Below are 22,064 nucleotides of genomic sequence, written 5' to 3' on the forward strand. Positions count from 1 at the left end.
ATATATATATATATATATATACATATATATATATATATATATATGTGAGCACATCTTATGACTTTTCTGAGGCCTAGCAAGATAGAATTCTAAATTCTAAAATGTTTCTAATTCTAAATGAATCCATCTTAGCCTGCAGATTGTGAGATGTTTGTTTCTAAATAAAAAGTGTTGCTCGTGATCCAGCTTCCCCCTCCCAACTCAAGAGGCAGCAGGGCCTTTTTTACCCCATAATGAGAGTACAGAAAAGTACCAAGGCCTGCATCTGGTTCCCTATCTGACTTCATGGGAGGTAGTGAGTGATAAAAAGTCTCCTTGTGTTGTTTAACTTATTGTTTCCCTTATCGTGGTCCCCCGGGTTTGTTTTGATTTTTTTAAAGAATGTTCTAGCTGTTTTGCTTTAGGCATGTTATCCTGGGAGAGAATGAGGCACACTTCAGCTCAATTTAAGGAAAGAACTTCCTAACCATCAGAACAGTGTAAAACTGGTTGCTGTGGTAAGGCAGTAAGTTCTCCATCACTGGAAATCTTCCAAGCACTTGCTGGAAGGGTTATAGAGGGGATTCTTTTTCACGTATTGAGTCGGACTAGATAGGTGCCTCTACTCAGATTCCAACTTTGAGATTATGGGATCTTAAATTACAAAAGGTATATTTCAGCTCAATATGAAGAATAACTTTTTAACAATTAGAGCTTTCCCAAAGTGGACTGAACTGCATCAGAATGTTAGCAAGTCCCTCCGTCACTAACCGTCTCTGAGCACAATCTTAACATGATGAGTGTCACAGGGGAGATTGTTGTTCAGATAAATATTAAGCTGGGAGCCCTTGGGGTCCCTTTTCAGGTCTGAAATTCCATGACTCTCAGTATGGGCTGTTGACCATGGGTGAAGGGTCCTGAAGATTGGGGACTGGGCTGAAGTTATATAGGCTGAACTGGCTGGCTGTTTTCCTTGTAACAGGAAATCTTCCCCCCTCTACCCTGACCCACCTTCATCAATGTTCCCAGTGCTGAGTGGAAATTGGAAAGGGAAACTCCAACTGTTGGAAGGAAATGAGTGGAGGTGTCTGATAGGAGAGATCTGAGAGCTTGCCTCATTCTCAAAATGCTTCCCTTAGGGTCAGCAGTACCCCCTAGAAAACACACAGGGAAACAGCCCAGCTAAGCCATGTGGTTTCCTGCACTGCTTCTTGGGACACATTGTAGTTATTGTGACAAGAACATTGGATTTGGAGCCCAAGACCTGGATTTGATTTCCAACTCAAACACTTACCCTTTGTGAGCTTTAGCAAATCCCTTAATCTCTCTGTGCCTGTTTCATCATTTGTAAAATGAAGGCACTGGGCTGAATGATTTTTTAAGATCCCTTCCTGCTCTGAAATCCCATGTAATAATTAAAGTGTCTAGTTTGCAAACAGAGAACAGTACTTGGAATCTACTATTGGCAACATCTAAATGTTACCTATCATTTCTTTGGAGATCATATATACTGGGAGAGGGATGGTGGGGACAGCAAGTAGAAAGAATGCTTAGAGGGTGGTACATGGTCATCTTTCCTCTCTGAAAATGTTGGCTGATAGAGTTGGGGTGTTCTGACTTCTATGGGGCTCCCATGGAGGGAGGCCCAGATATATATCTCCTTTGGCCCCTGGTTTTGCTTGCTAAAACATGATGGTAAATTCTGCATAGAAATAGGATAAGCCTGTTTCTGAGAAGATGAATGACTTTTTTACAAGGACTCCTTGGCATTAGAGTTTGAATTTTGGTGAAATTTAAGTTTCAGAAATGGTGACTGATCCTTAACAGAAAAATAAGAGTTTCAGTTTGAAAAGAGACATTTCAGACAAGCGTTTGGAGCCGGCACAGCCTAGAGTGGCCCGAAGGGCTTTCCTGTCGTGCATGAAAAGTCCACATGTTGTCTGGATGCCTTCCCAGTCCCCTCCCCACCTCCTGTCCTCTGTGTGCAGGCAGAGGAAACACCACACCATCCCTGTGAAGGTCAGGGAGTGCACCTCTGCATAATTCAGTCAGTTTGGCTGGGAAGCTTTGGGGCTGGGCCTCCCACAGACATGTTTGTAGAAACACAGATGTTTCCTTCTAAGATATTCTGGCATGACCTGTGAGGGCCACTGACTTCCACTAGGCTGCACTGATGATCTAGCATCAAGGACAAGAGAGAGAACAGTCTCCCTGTCCTCTGCCCTGGTCAGACTACGTCAGACATCTTCATCTCTAGGCATCAAATTTTAGTAAGTCTATCAACAAGATGGAAAGAATTTGGAATATTGAGAGGATTAGAGACTGACAAATCAGAACTAGTTGAAGGACCTGGAGATTTTTGACCTGAAGAAGGAGAAGATAAGGGATTGCATATGAAGATATAATCACTATGTTAAACTATCCAGAGGTCTGACACATGGAAGGAGAGAACTGACTTTGACTAAGTGGCCTAGAAAGCAAAACTAGAACGTATAACTTTGTTAGAAGAATGCAGAGCAGCTCAAGATGAAGATTTGTTTTCAAGATGATAGAGCTATCCAACAGAGGAAGAGGTTGGCCTTGAGAGGTACTGAAACCTCCTCTTGCTGGAAGTATTCAGTCAGGGATTGGATGACTGGAATGTAGTTGTACAAGAGATTTTCATTCATACTTGCACTAGGTGTTCTCTGACATCTGTTCCAACTCTGAGATACTAAGATTCTGTAACTGAATGAGAAGGATCAGTAGTCACCTTCAAAAAACTTTCCCCGAGTAACTCTCCTTTAAGTGGTCCCCTAAGTCAGAGATGTCAGACATGTGGCCCAGAACACTCCTGAGTGTGGCTAAATCGAATTAAAATGTGATTGAAAAATATTTAGCAAAATAAATAAAAATATAGTAAAACATAAATATTGTTAATATGTGGTTTTCTAAGTCAATGTGTAGCCCACAGGGATCCTTATGTATGGTTTAGTGGCCCCTGTTTTTATTTGACACTGCTGTCCTAACTCAATCAAGGGTAAGTTTTTTTTCAAATGGAAGATATTGCAAGTGCTGGACTGAGGAAAACAAGCTTATGGTGTTCGTCACCACACATTTCATGAGTCCAACTATTAGAAAGATCCCTTACAGGGACACATTGAAGGGACACATTGAAGTCATGAGTAAATGAGAACTACTCACCTCCCTCAGTGACTTCACAGTTTAACACAGTGCTAGGTGACTAGGTAGGATGCTGTAAGATGAGTGCAGAAGAGAAGAGGAACAATGAAAATGGGGTGGGGGTGGGGATGTGGGGAATTGATGCATTAAAACGTAACAAACAATTCAGACTCCATCTGTGTCTGAGTACATCCTATACCCAGAACCTTGGACTTGCTATTCCATACCTTGTAGCTTCATCAGTTTATGGGTGGGAGTGCTAGTATACCTTGTCTTGTGCCATAGAATACTGTTCTTATGAACAATTATAACTAAGAAAATTTACCTCTGGGCTAATTTTGGTGATGAAGTTGGCCACATTTAGCTGAGCTAGTCCTTGGATGACAGATGTACACACTGTCACCAAGCCCATCCAGCGTCATGAGATCTGCCAACGCTTGTACTTCCCTAGCATTGTGTTTGAGAACCAAGGCCTCTTCCCTGACATTGTGAGAAGGCATAGTAATTCACTGAAGTTAAATGAACTTGAGGCTTAACTTAGATTTTTTTTTTCCTAAAGTAATTCTGGGCTTCACTAGGAAGATATAGAAATGCCCCCATGGCCCAGAAATCCCTTTTTACTCCAATGTAGCAATGCCCCACCATTCCCCACCCCTCATTATGTTACTCACCTGTGACTCCCTGAGCAAAGATTGGGGGATGGGAGAGATTCAGCTATTTCAAATGTGCCTCCTCTGTTTCTTACCTGTGACCTTCCCATTTCTTGGGACTAGTTGAAGGAATTAATGTGGAGAAGAAAGGATGTAGGGTTTGGGTATGACTATATGATTACTATGCTAAAATATCCCAAGGTCTGTAGGACATGACCCAGTTTTTTCCTGTGGTAGACCTCGGAACCCCCAATCTCCCTGGGGAGAAGCTATAGCTCATATCTGGCATCTGTCTTTCCAGGTGGACATTGATTTCTGTGAGCCTTACCCCTGCCAGAACGGAGCCCGCTGCTACAGCCTGGAAGGAGATTATTACTGTGCCTGCCCTGAAGACTATGATGGGAAGAATTGCTCCTACCCTAAAGACCACTGCAGGAATGGCTTTTGCAAAGGTGTTTGATTCCCCCCAGTCCCACAGGGTTGCTGACAAGTGGGGGGAGGGGGGGTTGGCATATGTGGATAGGAGAGAGATGACACTTGTCAGCCCAGGGCACAGGGTCAGAGTCTAGTGCTATTGGATACATGAGCAGAGAGGCAAGAGACCGGGGTTTGCATCTATTCTGACACTTGACTAGCTGTGTGACTGTGGACAAATCATTTCTCTTAATCTGGGTTTCAGTTTCCTTATTTGAAGTCAGGATGATAGTCCTTGTACACCCTAACATTATAAGATTAGAGGAGAAAAATACCTTATTAGCCATACAGTGCTATAGAAAATGGAAATAGTTGTTTCTTTGATACTTGAGTGGACCTGCAAGCTCATCCATGTAGGTGCTCCTTATATGGATGCAGATTACAGCTTGATAGTAATTGGAGGAAGGCAGCACATGGCAGTCAGTGATGCTAGGCTAGGCTCTGATTCAAGAGAACTGGGTTCCAGTCTAGTCCTTGTTCTGCCCTTAGCTTGCTGCTTATAAACTAAGGGGGCTAAAGTAGAGAGCTAAAGTCCCTTAAAGCTCTAACGCTAAGTCTGCTAGGCTATATTGTCACCTGCTCAGGGCACTGAAGAACCATCCATTGTGGGTCTAATCCTGTCTCTGACCCCTGGTTACCAAAGGGATCTGGACAAGTCATAGTCCGTCTTTGGATGTCTATTTTCCTCACATGGCAAAACGGCAGGAGTCCCCCTCCTTCCCAGCATGTACAAAGATAAAAGGAATAATTAAATAAAAGTGGGAAAGGCAACTTGTTGAAGATGTTACAGTAGGATCCTTCTCAGCTTAGGGTTTGGGAGTCCCACCCTAGTCTTACTTTTCAGAACTGGGCTGTGGAAGCTTTGGAACCTGAATGAAATGGGATTCTGCTTAAGGTGATTGTTAGACTAAATTCCCTGTGTATCTCCAGCTCCAGGATTCTATGAAAGTGTTGAAAATGATTAGGAAAAAAAGATGCTTTATCATCCCCAGTAAGTTGTATTAGCATTAAGTTTGCTCTTTGTTGTCAATATGTGGAGTTTTAAAAACTGCCCTCAAATCTCTACAGGTTATCACACTTTTCCAAAGGCTTTCAAATCCATTGGCTCCCATAACAATAATAATAGTGCAGTTTTCTTGCCCTTTGAGGGTTATAAAGCACTTTTATGACAACCCTGGGAAGCACATAGTGTAAGAACGTTTATCCCTGATTAACAAATGAGGAGACAGATGAGGTTCAGTGAGGTCAGAGTGACTTATCCAATGCCACAAAGCTAATAAATGTCAGAATGAGAATTTGAAACTAGTTCTCCATGTCCGGCGCTTTTCATAGTATACCATGAGGCCAGCTTTACCTAACTCTTGATTTTTATACAGCTTTGTAAAAGAGTACTATTGTTGCCATTTTACAAGTAAGGAAGTTGCACCTAAGTACAGTAAATAAGTCTGTCAAGGTCAGTCTGAGTCAGTGGCAGAGCCAGGATTAGAACCCATGCCTCTTAACCTTTAAGCCAGAGCTTTGTGCACTCTAGCCTCAGGGAAGCAGGTTGACTGGGAATAAATAAGAAGACAGGAGTATTCATACTGTAGGGCTTACTTACATTTTCATCAAGTGGCAGTCTTGACCTCTCTTCTCTGGCCTCTGATTTGGGGATGGAGAGTGTCAAAAATGATGGAGTGGTGTGACAGGTAGGAACCTAGACAGCTCAGAGACACACGTTCACTGTTCCTCTCCTCCCCTCCCTCCTTATCTCGTGTCCAGTAATAGACAGCTGTGAAATCGAGGTCTTCACTAACACTACAAGATTCATCTCTTCCAATGTTTGCGGGCCCCATGGACGTTGCATCAGCCAGCCTGGGGGCAATTTCACATGTACCTGTGATAGTGGCTTCACTGGCACCTACTGCCATGAGAGTGAGTCTGAGGTCCCTGTCCATTTTTTCCTCCTTCATTGACCCTAGGAAAAAAAAAAACAAACAAACTAGAAGCTCCTGTGTATTCATTTAGAACATGAATCAGTGAAACCAATGGGGCTTCCATTAGCTAATATCTGTATCCTATTCTTCCTCATCCCCCCTCCCAAAAAACACTTCTTAAAGTCTGAGTTCTGTGTCTGCCAGCTTTGACTGGGGTCTCTATTTAGATTGTTTTGAGGGTTCTGAGTTGAATACTCCTTCTGCCTTCCCCAGAAGGGATGGTGCTGCTGTCAGGAGGTGGGTTACTGGAGCTACCCACACACATCATTGCCATCCTCATCCTCACTGGGGCGGGGAATAACACATATTCTCCTTAGTAGGACTGCCTGGGTGGGTTAGGGATGGATGGGGGGAGATCAGGGAGAAAGTTTCCTTTCCTTCTCGGTCCCATTCCAATGACTCAGCTCTGGCTTCTCTCCCCTCCACAGACATTAATGACTGCCTGGGGATGCCGTGCCAGAATGGAGGCACTTGTATTGATGAGATTGACTCCTTCCAGTGTTTCTGCCCCAGTGGCTGGGAGGGCGAGCTGTGTGACACCAGTGAGTAAAGCCTTGGGACCCCCTCCCTCCCTGCCTCTGCAAACACCTGCCATTCTCCCTAGATTGTGAGAGACTAAAACCAATTGGCCTAATTAAATTGTCCCTCCCCTTATTAGCCATATGGTCTGGGGCAAGTAACTTCCTGTCTCTGTCTGTGAAATTGAATTAAACTTTTATCTCCTCAGAAGCCTTTTAACCTTTCAAGGCCTATACATCAAAACTAGAGATTTGGGGGATGTATAGAGTTCCCCAGTATCTACAGGTAGTTTCAATATAGGGGCACATACAAGAGAATATTTTCATTACCTAATTTACCATAATCCAAAATGGAAGCTTTCTGTCCCCAGAAGAAATCAGACTATCTCAGAATTCAGGCACTGAGCAGTCAGCAGAGAAGTAATTTATATTTGGGGTAGATTCAGAGTATATTTTCAACTTAAAACCAACTAAACCTCCTTACCTGTAGATGTTGAACCCTTAACTGACTTCAGTGGGTTAGTGTAGGCATATATTACAGTTGAGGTATAGTAGTAGAAAGAGGCTAAACTTCATTTTTCCTTCTGTCCCACTTTATTAACCTTGTTACCGTGATACAAAGACCTTTCCCACCATTGAGAGAAATAGTTCATCCATCTCCTTATGGATTGTTTATTATGAAGGAAGCTTCAAGGCCCTGTGACCTTGATGAAGGTTTTGTATAGCTGTCTGTGACCAGCCAGGCAGTCTGTATTTACTAAGCTATCTGCTGAACCCTGTTCTTCATGTTCTAGGGGCATAGGCTAGGAAGTAAGGGAAGGTACAAAGAAGCATGAGGAATGAGACATGAGAAATCACTGTACTTTCCCTGGAGAGGACCAAGGTACAAATTCTGGTTGTACTGTTTTCTTACCTGTTGGACCTTGGAGAGCATCTCTGGAGTTCACTTTCTTCCTCTGTAAAATGAGAAGGGGGTAGGCTATATAATTAGTAATGGCCCTTTCAGCTTATTCCCTAAACTCACTAGTTTGTGTTGATATTAAAATGAATGTGACAGCATTAAAGATGGAAGGGATTTAGAAGCAGCATAGAATAATAGAAAACACTAGATTTGAAGTTTCACACCATGGTCATTTCCAAATCGACATTTTTGTTTGTGCTGTTCCCTCTGCTTAGAATCCTCTCTCCATCTTTTCTGTTTGTTAAAATCTTATCATTTCAGGCCCAGCTCAAGCCCTCTCTCTTCCAAGAAGGCTTGCTTAATGTCCCATGCCCACACTGATCCCTTGTTAAGCTGCTGTATTCCTTATTGTTTGTACTACATAATTGAATCATGACCTGTCTTGTTCATTACTCTACATGTGCAAGTCATGTCCATTTCCAAGACTAGGAACTCCCCCAGGGCATTAAATGAGTGTCCTTGTCTTCTTCCACAGACTAGCCAGCACAGAGGGTCTAAGGAAGATTTAAATTTAGAATGTGCTTCTTTTGTAGAGAGGAATAGACCTTAGAGACCACTGGGAAACTGAAATCCCCCAGAGGAAAAGAGGTGGCAGAACCACAGCTAGAACCTAGATTTTTTGGCTAAAAGCCTAAAACTCATTCCCATATACCATAGATCAGTGAATTTGGTACAGTTGTGATCAAGAATCAGTATTTTTCAGGACAGTAGTAAAGGACCTAAAGATGATGATGTGAAAGACAGTAGGGGTGGGTTAAATTGTCTTATCAGGGAAGTCAGCACACATTCAGGAAAGAATGAAATCCAATGAAGGAGGTTAAGGAGTAAATGCCAAAGAAGCTACTGTGTTTCCCTGATAATAAGACACTGTCTTATTAATTTTTTTGGACAGAAAAACACCAGAGGTCTTATTTTCAGGGGAGGGCTTATTTTAATGAACATTGACAGCAATTTTAATAAACAGGTAAATGTGAACAAAAAAATGTACCTTTATTCAATAAGCAAATCACTGGGGAAGAACAGGATGATGCGCTCACTGCTGCAGCTCTGATTGGATGCAGCTCGGAGCGCGGCATGCGTTTCACGGGGAGGGGGGAGCAGTGCTTCACTACAGTAGCAATCTCAATAGGGCTTATTTTCGGGGGAGGCCTTATTTTAGAGGAATCTTACACAGTAAGGGGAGGGCTTATTTTCGGGATAGGTCTTATTATCGGGGAAACACAGTAGCTTAAATTGATATAACCCAGCCAGAGGCTGGTAGAGCTGGGGACTAGAGCCGTACCAGAGACATTATTGTAAGTACAGGTAAATGAGCCAGAAGCAGGGGTAGGTAAGGAGAGAAGCTATGCCATGCAAACCAGCAACAGTTTCCACAGTGGGACTGAAACCAGCCATTTGTCTGAGTGGAATGAAGGTCAAGCTCTAATAATCAAGGACTTGAAACCAGATTCTGACCCTGGCCAGTTAGAACAGAATCAAGGATGGAACCAACTCCATTCGATAATTATGAAGGAACATGGGCCCTGTCCATGTATTCCTTGGAGTCCTGGCAGAAGAGAGAGCCAACTTGGCACCCAGGCACTGGCACTAGGGGGACTGTGCAGGAAGCCCTAAACCAGACCTGCACAACATACAGCCCGAGGGCAGTATGTTGTGCAGGCCTGCCTTATGCAAATCCCTCAGCAAAACTGACTATGCAAAATCCCCTTAGGGTATGCCTGCACAATATACCACCAACCAAAGGAGCTCAGGCAACCCACAAAAAATATGTAGAGGATGTAAAATAGACCTGCACAACATCCACCTGTGGCACGTATGTTGTGCAAGCCTGCCCTAAGCCATTGTAATATCCAGCATCCCTTTGGTGCCTCTCAGTGCTATATTAGAAATGGAAAAAGGGAGCCAAGATGGTAGTGTAGAAGCAGGAAAACTCCATATCCTCCTCCATAACCACCTCAAATAAATAATGATAATGATAATAAATAAAATTATATATTTTATAATAAATTTTATAATAAATAAAATAAAATAAAATAAATCAAATAAAAAATGACTCTAAACAAACTTTAGGGCTACAGAACCTACAAAGTGACAGAGGAAAACAAACTTCCTGCTGAAGACAGCCAGAAGGCCAACAGGAAGGGTCCATTACAGCTCTGTTGGGAGCCACACACAGCCCTGTGTGAGCAAGAGGAATGACTAAATAGGGTATCTCACCCTACAGGAGAATAAGGGGGAAGAAGATGAGGTGGGGGGTGATGGAAGGAAGGTCAGGTTGCAGGGTGGGGAGGGAAGTTGGAAGCACACACTTTTGAAAAGGGACAGGGTCAAAGTAGAGAATAGAACAAGTTGGGCTCGGGATAGGACAGAGGGAAATATAGTCAGTCTTTCACAATATATCCACTATGGAAATGTTTTATGTAGCTACACATGTACAACCTATATTGAATTGCTTTTCTTCCCAGTAAGGGTAGGTGATGAGAGAGGAAGAGAAAGAATCTGGAATTCAAAATTTTAAAAATCAAATGTTTTTAAAAATATATTATTTTTTTACATGGAAATGGGAAATAAGTTATACGGGCACTGGGATATAGAGATGCATCTTGCCCTACTAGAAAGTTGGAGGGGGTATGGGGAGGATATAGGAGAGAGCAGATTGGGGGAGGAGGTATACAGTGGGATCATTGTTTTGAGGTGGTAGATAAAGGAAAGATGGGGAGGAAATTTGTAACTCAAATCTTGTGGAAATGAATGGTGTAAACTAAAAATAAACATAAAATTTAAGTTAAAAAAAGAAATGGAAAAAGACTGAGTTCAGCCAGGGCCAGAATCTGAAGCAGACCACCAGAAGATGAAGACAGAATCTCAGGATTGAGGCAGTGCATGGGACCTAATGCTGCCACTGCATCTGAATTGGCAGTGACATCCAGAATACAGATGGGACAAGACCAAACAAGATCTATTCAATCCATCCAGGAGTGTTAGAGGCTATTGCACAAAATTTCAATGCAGGAATTGATGCTGAAATTATGAGTAAACAGAAGAGGAGACCAAATACAATATAAAAACTGAGAGAATCTTAAGGAAAAGCCAGAATAAGAATGTAATTCTACCATGTCCTCAAAATAAAAAATGGCTACTGGGACTACTTGAATGGATGAAATAAATAAAATAAGAGAGAAAAAATTCAATTAGGAAAAAAATTTTTAAATTCAATTAGAATTTGGAAGGAGAAAATTTAAAAGAGAATAAATAGCTTAGAATAGAAGGGAGAAAGCCTTACCCAAGTAATGGACTCCTTGAAAAATAGAATGGAGCAAGTAGAACTCCATGGAGAATCAAGAAATAATAAAAATGTTGGAAATATTGAAAAATATAGAAAAAGATTGGGGAAGAAATTAAAATAAAAGATATATGCTTTGAAAAAACACCTAATCTGAAACAGAGGACAAGGAGTGAGAATGTAAGCATCATCAGACTTTCTGAAAGCTATGATCATGAAAAAAATCACGACTACCAAAATTCACAAAATCAAAAGTGAAGACTGCCTAAATCTTTCAGAACCAGAGAACAAAGTGATGTTATTGTCCATCTTCAAAAAAGAAACTCCAAACTAAAAACATCCAGGAATATCATAGACAAAATTGCAGAGCTCCCAAGACAATAAAAGATACTGCAAATAGTGAGAACAAGTTCAGGTACCAAAGAATCAATCAAAGGATCATACAAGACTTGCCAGCAACTACTTAAAGGATAGAAAATCTTGTAATATGAAATTTTAAAATACAAAGTATAAAGGCTTACAACCAAGAAAAACTTTTACCCTGCAAAACTGATTATTAATCCTAAAAGGGGTTAGGGTAGGATGGAATGGCAATGTACCTTTAGTAGAATAGAGAAATTTCAGGCATTACTTTTAAAAAATTTTAAGTAGAATCTTGCACATGCAAACCCTAAAGATAAGAGAAACATAGAAAGGTTAAATACATCTGAGCAATTAGTAGAGATTAAATAATATGAAGTATATAAAGTTCTGGTCTAATGGGAAAAAATATAAGTAAATAACATCCTTTATGAATATGAATAGATGTAAGGTATTAGATCTAGTAGAGTACCTGAAGAACCATGGACAGAGGTTCACAATATTGTACAGGAGGCAGCAACAACAATAACAACAACACAAAAACATTCCAAAGAATGGGAAGAGCAAGAGAGCAAAATGCCTCTTCTTTTTGCTTTTTGGAGGGCAGTTGGGGTTAAGTAACTTGCCCAAGGTCACACAGCTACTTTTTTTTGTGTGGGTGTTAAGTGTCTGAGGCTGGAACCAAACCCAGGTCCTCCTGACTCCAGGGCTGGCACTTTGCTCACTGCACCACCTAGCTGCCCCACAAAATGGCTTTCTAATGAAACTTTGTAAATAGCTGAGGAAAAAAGAAAAGGGAAAGGTATACCCGACTGAATGCAACATTCCAAAGAATAGCAAGGAAAGATAAGTTTTTCTTAAATGATCAGTACAAAGAAATAGAAGGAAGGCATAGAATGAAAAAGACAAGAAATCTCTTCAAAAAAATTAGATATCAATGGAAAGTTTCTGCAAAAACGGATATGATAAAAGACAAAAATTGTAAAGATTTAAGAGAAGCAGGAGAGAGTAAGAAGAGGTGGCAAGAATACACAAATGAACTATATAAGAAAGATCTCAACATCACCAATAATCATAATAGTGTGGTTTCTGATCTAGAGCCAGACATCCTAGAGAATGAAGTCAAGTGGGCCTTAGGAAGCATTGCTAACAATAGGGCTAGTAGAGGTGATAGAATTCTAATTGAACTATTTAGAACCCTAAAAGATAATGTTATTAAAGTGCTATATTCTGTATGGCAGCAAATTTGGAAAAACACAACAGAGGCCACCAAATTGGAAAATATCAGTTTATGTCCCACTCCTAAAGAAGGGCAATGCTACAGAATGTTCAAATTAGCAAACATTTGTTCTCATTTCACACACCAGGTTATGCTTACGATTCTGCAAACTTGGCATCAGCAATATGTGAACCAAGAATTACCAAAAGAGTAGGATGGTTTTTGAAGAGGCAGAGGAACTAGAGACCAAATTGCCAGCATTAGCTAGATTATGGAGAAAGTAAGGGAGATATTGACTACACTACAGCCTTTGACTGTATAGATCACAACAAAATGTGGCAAGTCCTCAAAGAGATGGGAATACCTGATCATCTTGTCTCCTGAGGAACTTGTATATGGGCTAAGAAACAGCTGTCAGAACTGAACATGAGACAACTAATTGGTTTAAGAAGAATAAGGCTCTATATTGTCACCATATTTATTTAACTTACGTGCAGAGTGCATCATACAAAATGCTGGAATTAAAATTGCCAGGAGAAATAACAACAATTTCAGATGGAAGAAAATGAAGAGAAATTAAGATGCTTCTTGATGAGGGTGAGAGAGAAGAGAGTAAAAGCTGGCTTGAAATATAACATTAAACACACACACACACACACACACACACACACACACACCTTGGGAACTGATCTCATCGCTTCTTGACAAATAAAGGTAGAAGAAATGGAAGCAGTATCAGATTTTAGGTCATTGCAAATGACAGCTGCAGCCGTGAAGTTAAAAGACACTTGCTCCCTAGAAGGAAAGCTATGGCAAATCTGGACAGCATACTAAAAAAACAGGGAGCTTACCTTGTTCACAAAGATCCATGTAGTCAACACTATGGTTTTTCCAGCCATAGCTGTCAGAGTTGGACTAAGGAAAGCTGAGTGTCCCAGAACTGATGCTTTTGAATTGCATTACTGAAGAAGATTTTTGAGAGTCCCTTGGACAACAAGGAGATCAAATCAATCAGTACTTAAGACATTAATTCAGACTACTCACTGGAAGGTCAAATACTGAAACTAAAGCTTAAATAGTTTGACTACATAATGAGAAGATGGGACTCATTGGAAAAGACCCTGGTACTGGGAAAGATTGAAGGCAGAAAGGAAGAAGGGATGGCAGAGGATGGAATGGATAAATATTAACATGGAAACAATGAACATGAACTTGGACAGACTTCAAGAGATAATGGAGGGGCGGCCAGGTAGCACAGCGAGTAAGAGCACCGGCTCCAGTGCTGGGATGACCTGGGCATTGAATCTGGGCTTAGATACTTAGCACCACTTAGCACCACACCCAGAAATAACCAGCCATGTAACCTTGAGCAAGTTACTTAACCCTGATTGCTTAAAAAAAAGAGAGAGAGAGATAATGGAGGATGGAAAGGCCTGGCATGCTCTGGTCCATGGAGTAATAGTCAGACATAATTGAACAACTGAAAAACATCAATCATCACAAACAAAACAACAGTAAAAATCATAGCTGACAAAATAACTACATTTAATATATATGTACAGAATGTCAGAGTTTCTAAGTATTTAAAGGAAAAGTTAAACTACAAGGAGAAATAGATAGAAAAACTCTAATATTTGGTGACATCATTTTGCCCCCTTCAGACTTGTAGACAAAACTGACAAAAAGCTATGTAAGAAAAGAGTTATATGAAGAGAACTTTAAGAAAATTGAATATGATAGATCTCAGGTGATGACTGAAAGGGAATATTAACCATGTTTAAAGATATAAAATCCCCACTAAGAAGAAAAAAATCATAAATATGAAATGAGACTTTTTAAAATAGATATATTAATATAATAACAATTTAGTATAATAAAACTAGGAAGTTAAAAAGCAACTAATAAACTTTTCATCTGGTTTTTAAGAAGAAAACAAAGAGAATTCACAACAAATTAGAAAATAAAGGAAATTATTAGAAATTATCTTGATATTCACATACCAGTAAAATTGATAAATGGTGATTCATAAAAATATAAAGGTGCCCATATTCACAGAAAATATAAATTAAAGTGCTGCCATTAACATTAAAAGAAATAGAGGATTTAAATAACCCATCCTCTGATAAAGAAATTAAGCATGCTATAAAGGAATTCCAGAAAGGCAAAACAAAAACAAAAAAAAAACAGGATCTGTCATTTGAATGAATGCTATCTACCATTCAGTGAATCAATTCCAATATTATACAAAATGTTTACAAAAATAGACAAGGTAGGGAGCCTAACAAATTCCTACTGCTAGATAAATATGACCCTATTACCAGGGAGACACAAAGAGGAAAAAATAAAACTATAGACCATTATTCCTAATAAACATTGGTGCAAAAGTATTTTATACAGTATTTATGAAGGGGTTACAAAAAACATGTTATACAGATTATAGTTTATGACCAAATTAGGTTTTACACAAGGAATACAGGGTTGGTTCAATGTTAGGGAAATTGTAAACATTATAGGCTATATGACACACAAAACCTATAATATTTCCTTTATTTTAATAACATTTAAAAATTAAGGGCAAATGGAACATTTCTCAATATAAATTAGTGGGAAAACACCTATTAAGTATTTACTTTGTGTGAGGAATATAAATAGAAAATCAAGAGAGTCTTTGTTTTTAAGGAGTTCACATTCTCATTGAGGGAGATAACATGTGTTTCACCTTCAGGGCAAATGAAAGGGCCAAATCTTTAGATGCTGTGACGAATAAGATCATAAAGCAGCTTCTTTAGTGTCATTTCCATTGATAAAACTGTCATTATCTGATTTGAACCATTTGATGATGTCAAAGACTTTGACATTGAGAACTTTTATTTCTGGGTCTTTTATAATTATGGCTTCTGAGGAGGTGAGAGCTACAGCACAACAGTGAAGTCAGCTGCAGGTCATGTCTCTATAAGGATTTTTCCCTTAGTCATTGATTATAGGACAATAATCTAGGTTGTTACTGTTCCCAAGGCACTTGGTCTTATCTGCCCATTGGTGGTAATTACTTAATTGTTGGTGATGGTGGAGGCAAGCCACTTCTCCACCAGTATTGCCCCCACTCAATGATGGCTCTAGGGGCTGGGGTGGAGTCTGAGGGGTATGCTGTTACTGGTCCTCAGGTACAGGAACCTGATTGGCTTCACTGGGGTCTGAGGAGAGGTGGTGTTCAAAATCAGAGCTATGGGTAAGGCACATACTACCTCCTGTCTCTTCCTAAAAATTCCTTGCTGTTTCAGATAGACTAGCTTGCCTGCTCCATTGGTGGCAGGTGGTCATCAGTTGTGGGCAGCGGTGGCTGGGATGAAGTGCCCCTTATCAAAAGAAGTTCCCCCCAGATGATGAATGTGAAGGTCTAGACCAGTGATCTTCAATATGGAAGCTAATATAAATCTAAAACCAAAAGCTAGCATCATCTTCAGTGGATAAATACTAGAGTTCTTTCCATTAAGATGAATAGTAAAGTAAGGATACCTGTTGCCACTGGTATTATTTGAGGTACAAAATTTAGTTATAGCAGTAAGACAAGAAGAAATTCAGAGAATAAATATAGTCAGAGAAGAAATAAAAGTATTCTTTTTGAACAAATTACATATTAGACCTAGAGAGTCGATTAAAAATTAATTGAAATAATTTAAGTTTCAACTAAGGATATCAAGTAAACCAACAAATATCATTGCTTTTTCTGTGTATTACCAATAAAATCTAGTAGCAAGATACAGAAAGAGAAATTCCATTCAACTATAGAATGTATAAAATAGCCAGGAGTTTAGCTACTATGACATACTTAGGAATTATATAAGTATGAAACTACAAAATACTCCTTACAAAAATTTAGGCAGACCAAAATAATTAGAGTTATACTAACTATGATTAAACAATGCCAAAATAATTTTGTGAAAGGTACTACCTAAATTAACTTATAGATTCACTGACCAACTACCAGAGGGCTCTTTTCTTAAGATAAAAAAACATAATTGCAAAGTTCAACTGGAAGAACAAAGGATCAAAAGCATCAGGGGAAATAATGGGGAAAGAAAAAGAGGAATAGCAGGTGTCAAACTCTACCACTCAACAAAAATCACCAAAACTCTTTGGTAGTGGTCACATGATAGAAAAGTTGATCTGTGGAATAGATAAGAAATCTAAGATCCAGAAACAAATGAACACAATAGCAAAATGTTCAGCAAACTCAAGGATACCAATTACAAGGATAAAGACTGGGAATGCTGGAAAGCAGTCTGGCAGAAATTAGGTTTGGACCAGGGCTTCATAAGCTGGATCCATGAACTTAAAAAAATATACATTTTCATAACTTTGTTTCAATATAATTGAATTCCTTTGTAATCTTTTGCACTTTATTCTATGCATTTAAAAGTATTATTCTGAGCCTTCCTTAGATTTCCAAAGGGATGGGGCGTCCATGAGACAAAAAAAGGTTAAACATCTCACATTAGTCACTCAGATGGATGCAAAGCCTGTACATGTGAGGTCATATCATAAACAAACCAAAGAGTCAGTAAATATCTCTCACAACCTTGGGTAAGGAAAGAGTTCTTGACCAAACATGAGATAAAAAGGATCACAGAAGATAAAATAGGCAGTTCTGAGCACATAAAATTGAAAAGGTTTTGCACAAGCAAAATCAATGAAGTTAGAATCAAAACGAAAATCACTGAGGGAAAAAAAATCTTTGAATCAAACTTTCCTGTAAATGTTTGAAATACAAAATATATAGGGAATTCATAAAAATACATAAAAACAAGAACATTCCCCCCAAAATTGTCAAAGGATAGGAATAGGTATTTCTTAGATGAAGAAAAGTGAACTATGAATGGCTAGTAAAATGCTCCAAATTACTAAGAATAAATATTAAAACAACCTTGAGGTTCTATTTCACGTCCACTAGTCTGGCAAATATGAGAAAAAGGTGAAATAGTAATTGTTGGAAGACATAGAGGAAGGTAGGTACACTAATGTAGTTAGTGTGATTGTGAACTTGTCCAAACTTGCTAGAAAGCCTTTTGGAATGATACCTAGAAAGCTACTGAACCATTATGCATAGTCTTTGATCCAGAGATACCACTACTAGACCTATACCCTTTTTATTGGTGGTGTTGAGTCATTTCAGTCGTGTCCTACTCTTCATGACCCCAATTAGGGTTTTCTTGGCATAGATACTGTAGTGGTTTGACATTTCCTTTTCCAGCTCATTTTACATATGAGGAAACTGAGGCAAACAAGGTTAAGTAACTTGCCTAGGGTCACACAGCTAGTAAGTGTCTGAGGTAAAATTTGAACTCAGGTCTTCTTGATTTGGTACACTATCTACTATACTACCTAGCTGCCCTGACCTATACCCTAAAGAGATCTAAAAAAGAGGTTAAAGGGACCCTTATATAAAAAAAATATTTGTAGTAGCACGTTATGTTGTATGCCTTAATGTTGGAATCAAATTATGTGCCTTTCAAATGGAGAATGGCTAAAATTATGTTATTTGAATGTAACAGACTGTTATTACAGCATAAGAAATGACAAAGGGGATGGATTCAGAGAAGCCTGGTAAGACTTGTATCAACAGAAGTGAGTGAAACCAGAAGCACAATTTATAGAGACTATAACTTTGTGAGGAAAAAAACAGCATTCAAAGATATAAGTATTATATTCAGTGCAATGACCAATTAATCCTAGAAGATTGACTGTCAGTCATAATTCCCTTTTCTCACAGAAGTGATAAGCTAAGGGTACAAAATGAGACAAACATTTTCAGACATATTCCGTGTATCAGTTTGTTTCACATATCCTTTTCTTTACTATAGTTTAGGACTTTTTATTTTTGGAGGGAGAGTTGGAGATGATAGTAGAGGAGTAGTGATAATAATATCAAAAAGTGAAAAGACGTATAAGAATATCAGTGAATCGCTTTTTTAAAAAAGAGGATCCGAAGAAAGAACATAGACAAACAGGGTAGTGAAGTATTAGATAGATATTTTAAATTTCTAATTTCATGACATTTATTAAGCACCTGCCACATACAGGGTTTGACATGAGGCATGTTTGCATTCCCACACCTTTACCAGGGAGCAACTGGTACCTACTATACCCAGTACCAGATCACCCACTCTCTGCCTGCTCCTGGTTCACTCCCTTCCCAGGTTCCCTCTCTGCTTGCCAGCCCTAGCGCACACCTGTCCCCAGGTACCCCATGAGCATGAGACTGGACATCATGCTTATTTGTTACCCTCTCTCTCATCCTGCATCATCTCTCCAGATTTGAATGACTGCTTCCCTGATCCATGTCACAATGGAGGCCACTGCATTGACTTGGTGAATGATTTCTACTGTGAATGCAAAGATGGTTGGAAGGGCAAGACCTGCCACTCACGTAAGTTTAATTTTCTTAACTCTCTTCTTTCCCCATTCCTCATTCTCCCTCCTTGATCACCTGCTAAATCTTAGAGTTTGGAAAATGAACTTGACAAGAATGTATAACTGACATCATTGCAGAACTGTAGTTAAAATCTGGAACATTGGGCTGTGGCTATGGCCCTTCCAGAGCCAGGGGTCCATGACAGAGCTAAATGGAAATTGGGGTAAAAACTGGCTTTTATTTGACCTCTCTTGGGAGTTCTGCTGGGATACTGGAGACAGCCAGACTGCCTGATTCCCTTTGCCTCTAGGGAAGGTGAGATAGCTGAAATGTGGCTTTCTTAGCTTCTAAGACCAGAGAAAAAACCTGGTTTAGTGCCAATTGCTTGTCTGTACTGTGGTCAGACTGGCTCCTTAAAATTCACAGAAATGATACAGATATCAATCGCAGAAAACACTTACCTTTGAATTTGCTGACTCATCTATTCTCATGTTAGGCCTTCCTCCTTCCAAGTTTACCTCTAGTCCCTGACCAGAGGATGGCCCTTAATCTTCCTTAGAGCAGATCTGAAAATTTCTCTTTCATGAACCATCTTTAGCTACTCTGAAATCATCTTCGGTCTCTGTGTAGCCCCACCCTCACTCTAATGCACTAATATAGAATTAAGACTTATCACCGACAAACTCTGTCACATGTGGTTTTTTTGTTTTGTTTTTTACCATTAAGCCATTAGTTCTTCATGGTGTGTGATAAGCTCCCCTTCCTCAGGGATTCACTTTACCCTAGGCCTGGTAAACCCTCCGGTTATGACTGATGCCCTGTCCTTAGGGAACAGGAGAGAGGAAGTCTGGGGCCAATGGTAAGGAGGGATGCCTGGTGCCATGAGACTTCTGTGGCCTGAAGATTGCCTATGCCTCCAAAACAATTGTAACGACAAGGCTAGACATTTTGTCTCACCTTTTTAGCCACCTCAGAGAACTTCTTTGGTCTTGAGGGGAGCTATGTGAGAGGATGTAGATGCGTCAGTGCTACCTGGATCCTATTTTAACAATCAAGTATGGATTAGGAGTCTCTCCCACTAATCCAGAGAACAGCAGGCTGAACTCTAGGGTTGCCCTATAGGTCACAGACCAGGTTGCAGCCCTCTGGTGGCATGCCAGTGCTAAGTATCTAATGTTTGTTCCCAGGTGAGTACCAGTGTGATGCCAACACATGCAGCAACGGCGGCACATGCTATGACAACGGAGACACTTTCCGATGCATATGTCCCCCAGAATGGAAGGGCAGCACTTGTAACACAGGTACCCAGGGCTGGATGGGATGGGGTAGGCAAGCCTTGGTGGGGAGCCATATAGGAAGGTGGAGGGGCTTGGCTTTGAAGCCTTCTTCATCAGATTACAGAATTTAGAACTAGTACAGATTGTAGAGATCAAATCCAGTTATTTTATTTTGTAGAAGAGGAAACAGAGGCCCAGGGCCCATAGAAGGAAAGAAACTTATCCAAAACCAGAACGGACATCTAACATCTCTCACCTCCATACCCATTGCTCTCTCTGTCTTTCTTTCTTTTTTTGAGTGTCCTGACCTGTGGCTTCAGCGACGTAAAGAGCATTTTCAGTTGATGCAGACTGACAGATTTTCTGTACCTTAGAATCTAAGAATTACTTAAGCACTGAGAGGTTAAGTTTCCTGGCCAGTGACATGGCCAGTATGTGTCTGAGGCAAGACTCGGACCCAGGTCTTATGCCAAGGTTGCTGGGTGCCATTACCACATTGCCTCTTCTTCCATAACACCATACTGTTTTTCCCCCTCATCATCCTCACTCTCTGTCCATCACCATTCTGTATCTGTGGGAAGACCTTTGCCTTATGTCATTCATCTGACACCAAAGGGGCTTATAGTTAGGAAATTAAATCAGTAAGTATTCGGATATGCCTCCTCCTTCTCTGCCTTTCTAAACCCAGTGCCTCTTTCAGAGCTCTGCTCGAACCCCATCTGCTTTAAGAAGCCTTCCTTGCTCACTCTGGATTATACTGAACTCTCCTTTATAAGCTTCTGAGAGTAATCCTGAACCATAAAGTAGTAGTCTGAACTATTGGTAATTCAGTATTTAGTCATGTCCTGCCATTTTTCTGTCTGTCTGTGTGTGTGTATGTGTGTGTGTGTGTGTGTGTGTGTGTGTGTGTGTGTGTGTGTGAGAGTGAGAGAGAGACAGAGACAGAGACAGAGACAGAGAGACAGAGAGAGAATTGGTCCTAGAAGGACAGACTTTCAGCACTAAAAGGGACTCACTGCACCACTTTAAAGGGAACTGTCATTTCTCTCCTGACCATTATCCTATTAATGGAGCCTACTCCTGGGTCTCCCTGTCTACATTCTTAGACTGAGTCTCCACTTCTCTAGGATAATAATCCCCAGTTTTTAAATATCCTCATGTCAGGATTTCCCTTGCTAAAATATGAGCCCAAGACTCAGGTAGTTCTTGAGGCAATATAATATGGTGGATGGAGCGAGCACTGCAGTTGAAGTCAAAAGACTTGAGGCCCATCTCCAAAGCTTCCTACTTGGGTGACTGCTCAACTTAGTTGGCCCCCATGGGCCTCTCTCTTAACCTATCAAAATTTGTTTCTACCTCCATAAAACAGGAAAGTACTGCTCACTGCCCATTTGTAGTTATGAGACAAGTTGTGAGGAAGTTCCTTGGCGAGTCTTAAATTGCTGTATAAAGTGGTGGTCTCGTTACTCCTTCTTTGACTTCTCACATCTGCCATATCTTATCAGAGGCCAAGCACATGGGGAGGCTGTGTACAAGGTGTTACTGCGTTAATTTAAGGTACAGCAGAGATCCTGAGCCTAAAATATTTAGAGCTGGAAAGGGACCTTAGAAATTGAGGAATTTTTTAAAAGGGAAAAAAGTTACATGATAACTTTATTCTGTATTTAAAAGGAATAGTAAGTTGAACACAATAGATTTGCAGTTTCAAGTGCAATCATCTTTTTTTTATTCTGTTGTCTTATGAAAAGCTTGTTTTGTTTCATAAATTTAAAATAAAAGAAATTCTTAAGAAA

The 22,064-nt window shown here is 40.0% G+C and overlaps 1 protein-coding gene across 3 annotated transcripts in view; it reads left to right on the forward strand.

The window, feature by feature from the left end:
* Positions 1 to 22,064, forward strand: part of JAG2 (jagged canonical Notch ligand 2) — a 153,504-nt gene that overhangs the window by 110,250 nt on the left and 21,190 nt on the right. For 2 of the 3 annotated variants that reach the window (XM_069082350.1, XM_069082351.1), the window contains 5 exons: positions 4,093 to 4,243; positions 6,027 to 6,179; positions 6,670 to 6,783; positions 18,896 to 19,009; positions 20,182 to 20,295. In XM_069082350.1, coding sequence (XP_068938451.1) covers positions 4,093 to 4,243; positions 6,027 to 6,179; positions 6,670 to 6,783; positions 18,896 to 19,009; positions 20,182 to 20,295 — 646 coding nt within the window. The remainder of the gene's footprint in view (positions 1 to 4,092; positions 4,244 to 6,026; positions 6,180 to 6,669; positions 6,784 to 18,895; positions 19,010 to 20,181; positions 20,296 to 22,064) is intronic. The other variant, XM_069082352.1, reaches the window with a different exon arrangement.

This window comes from Petaurus breviceps, unplaced genomic scaffold (genome assembly GCF_028583685.1).
Source record: "Petaurus breviceps papuanus isolate PSGF00001 unplaced genomic scaffold, PetGlider_PUasm1.0 164, whole genome shotgun sequence".
NCBI lineage: Eukaryota > Metazoa > Chordata > Mammalia > Diprotodontia > Petauridae > Petaurus > Petaurus breviceps.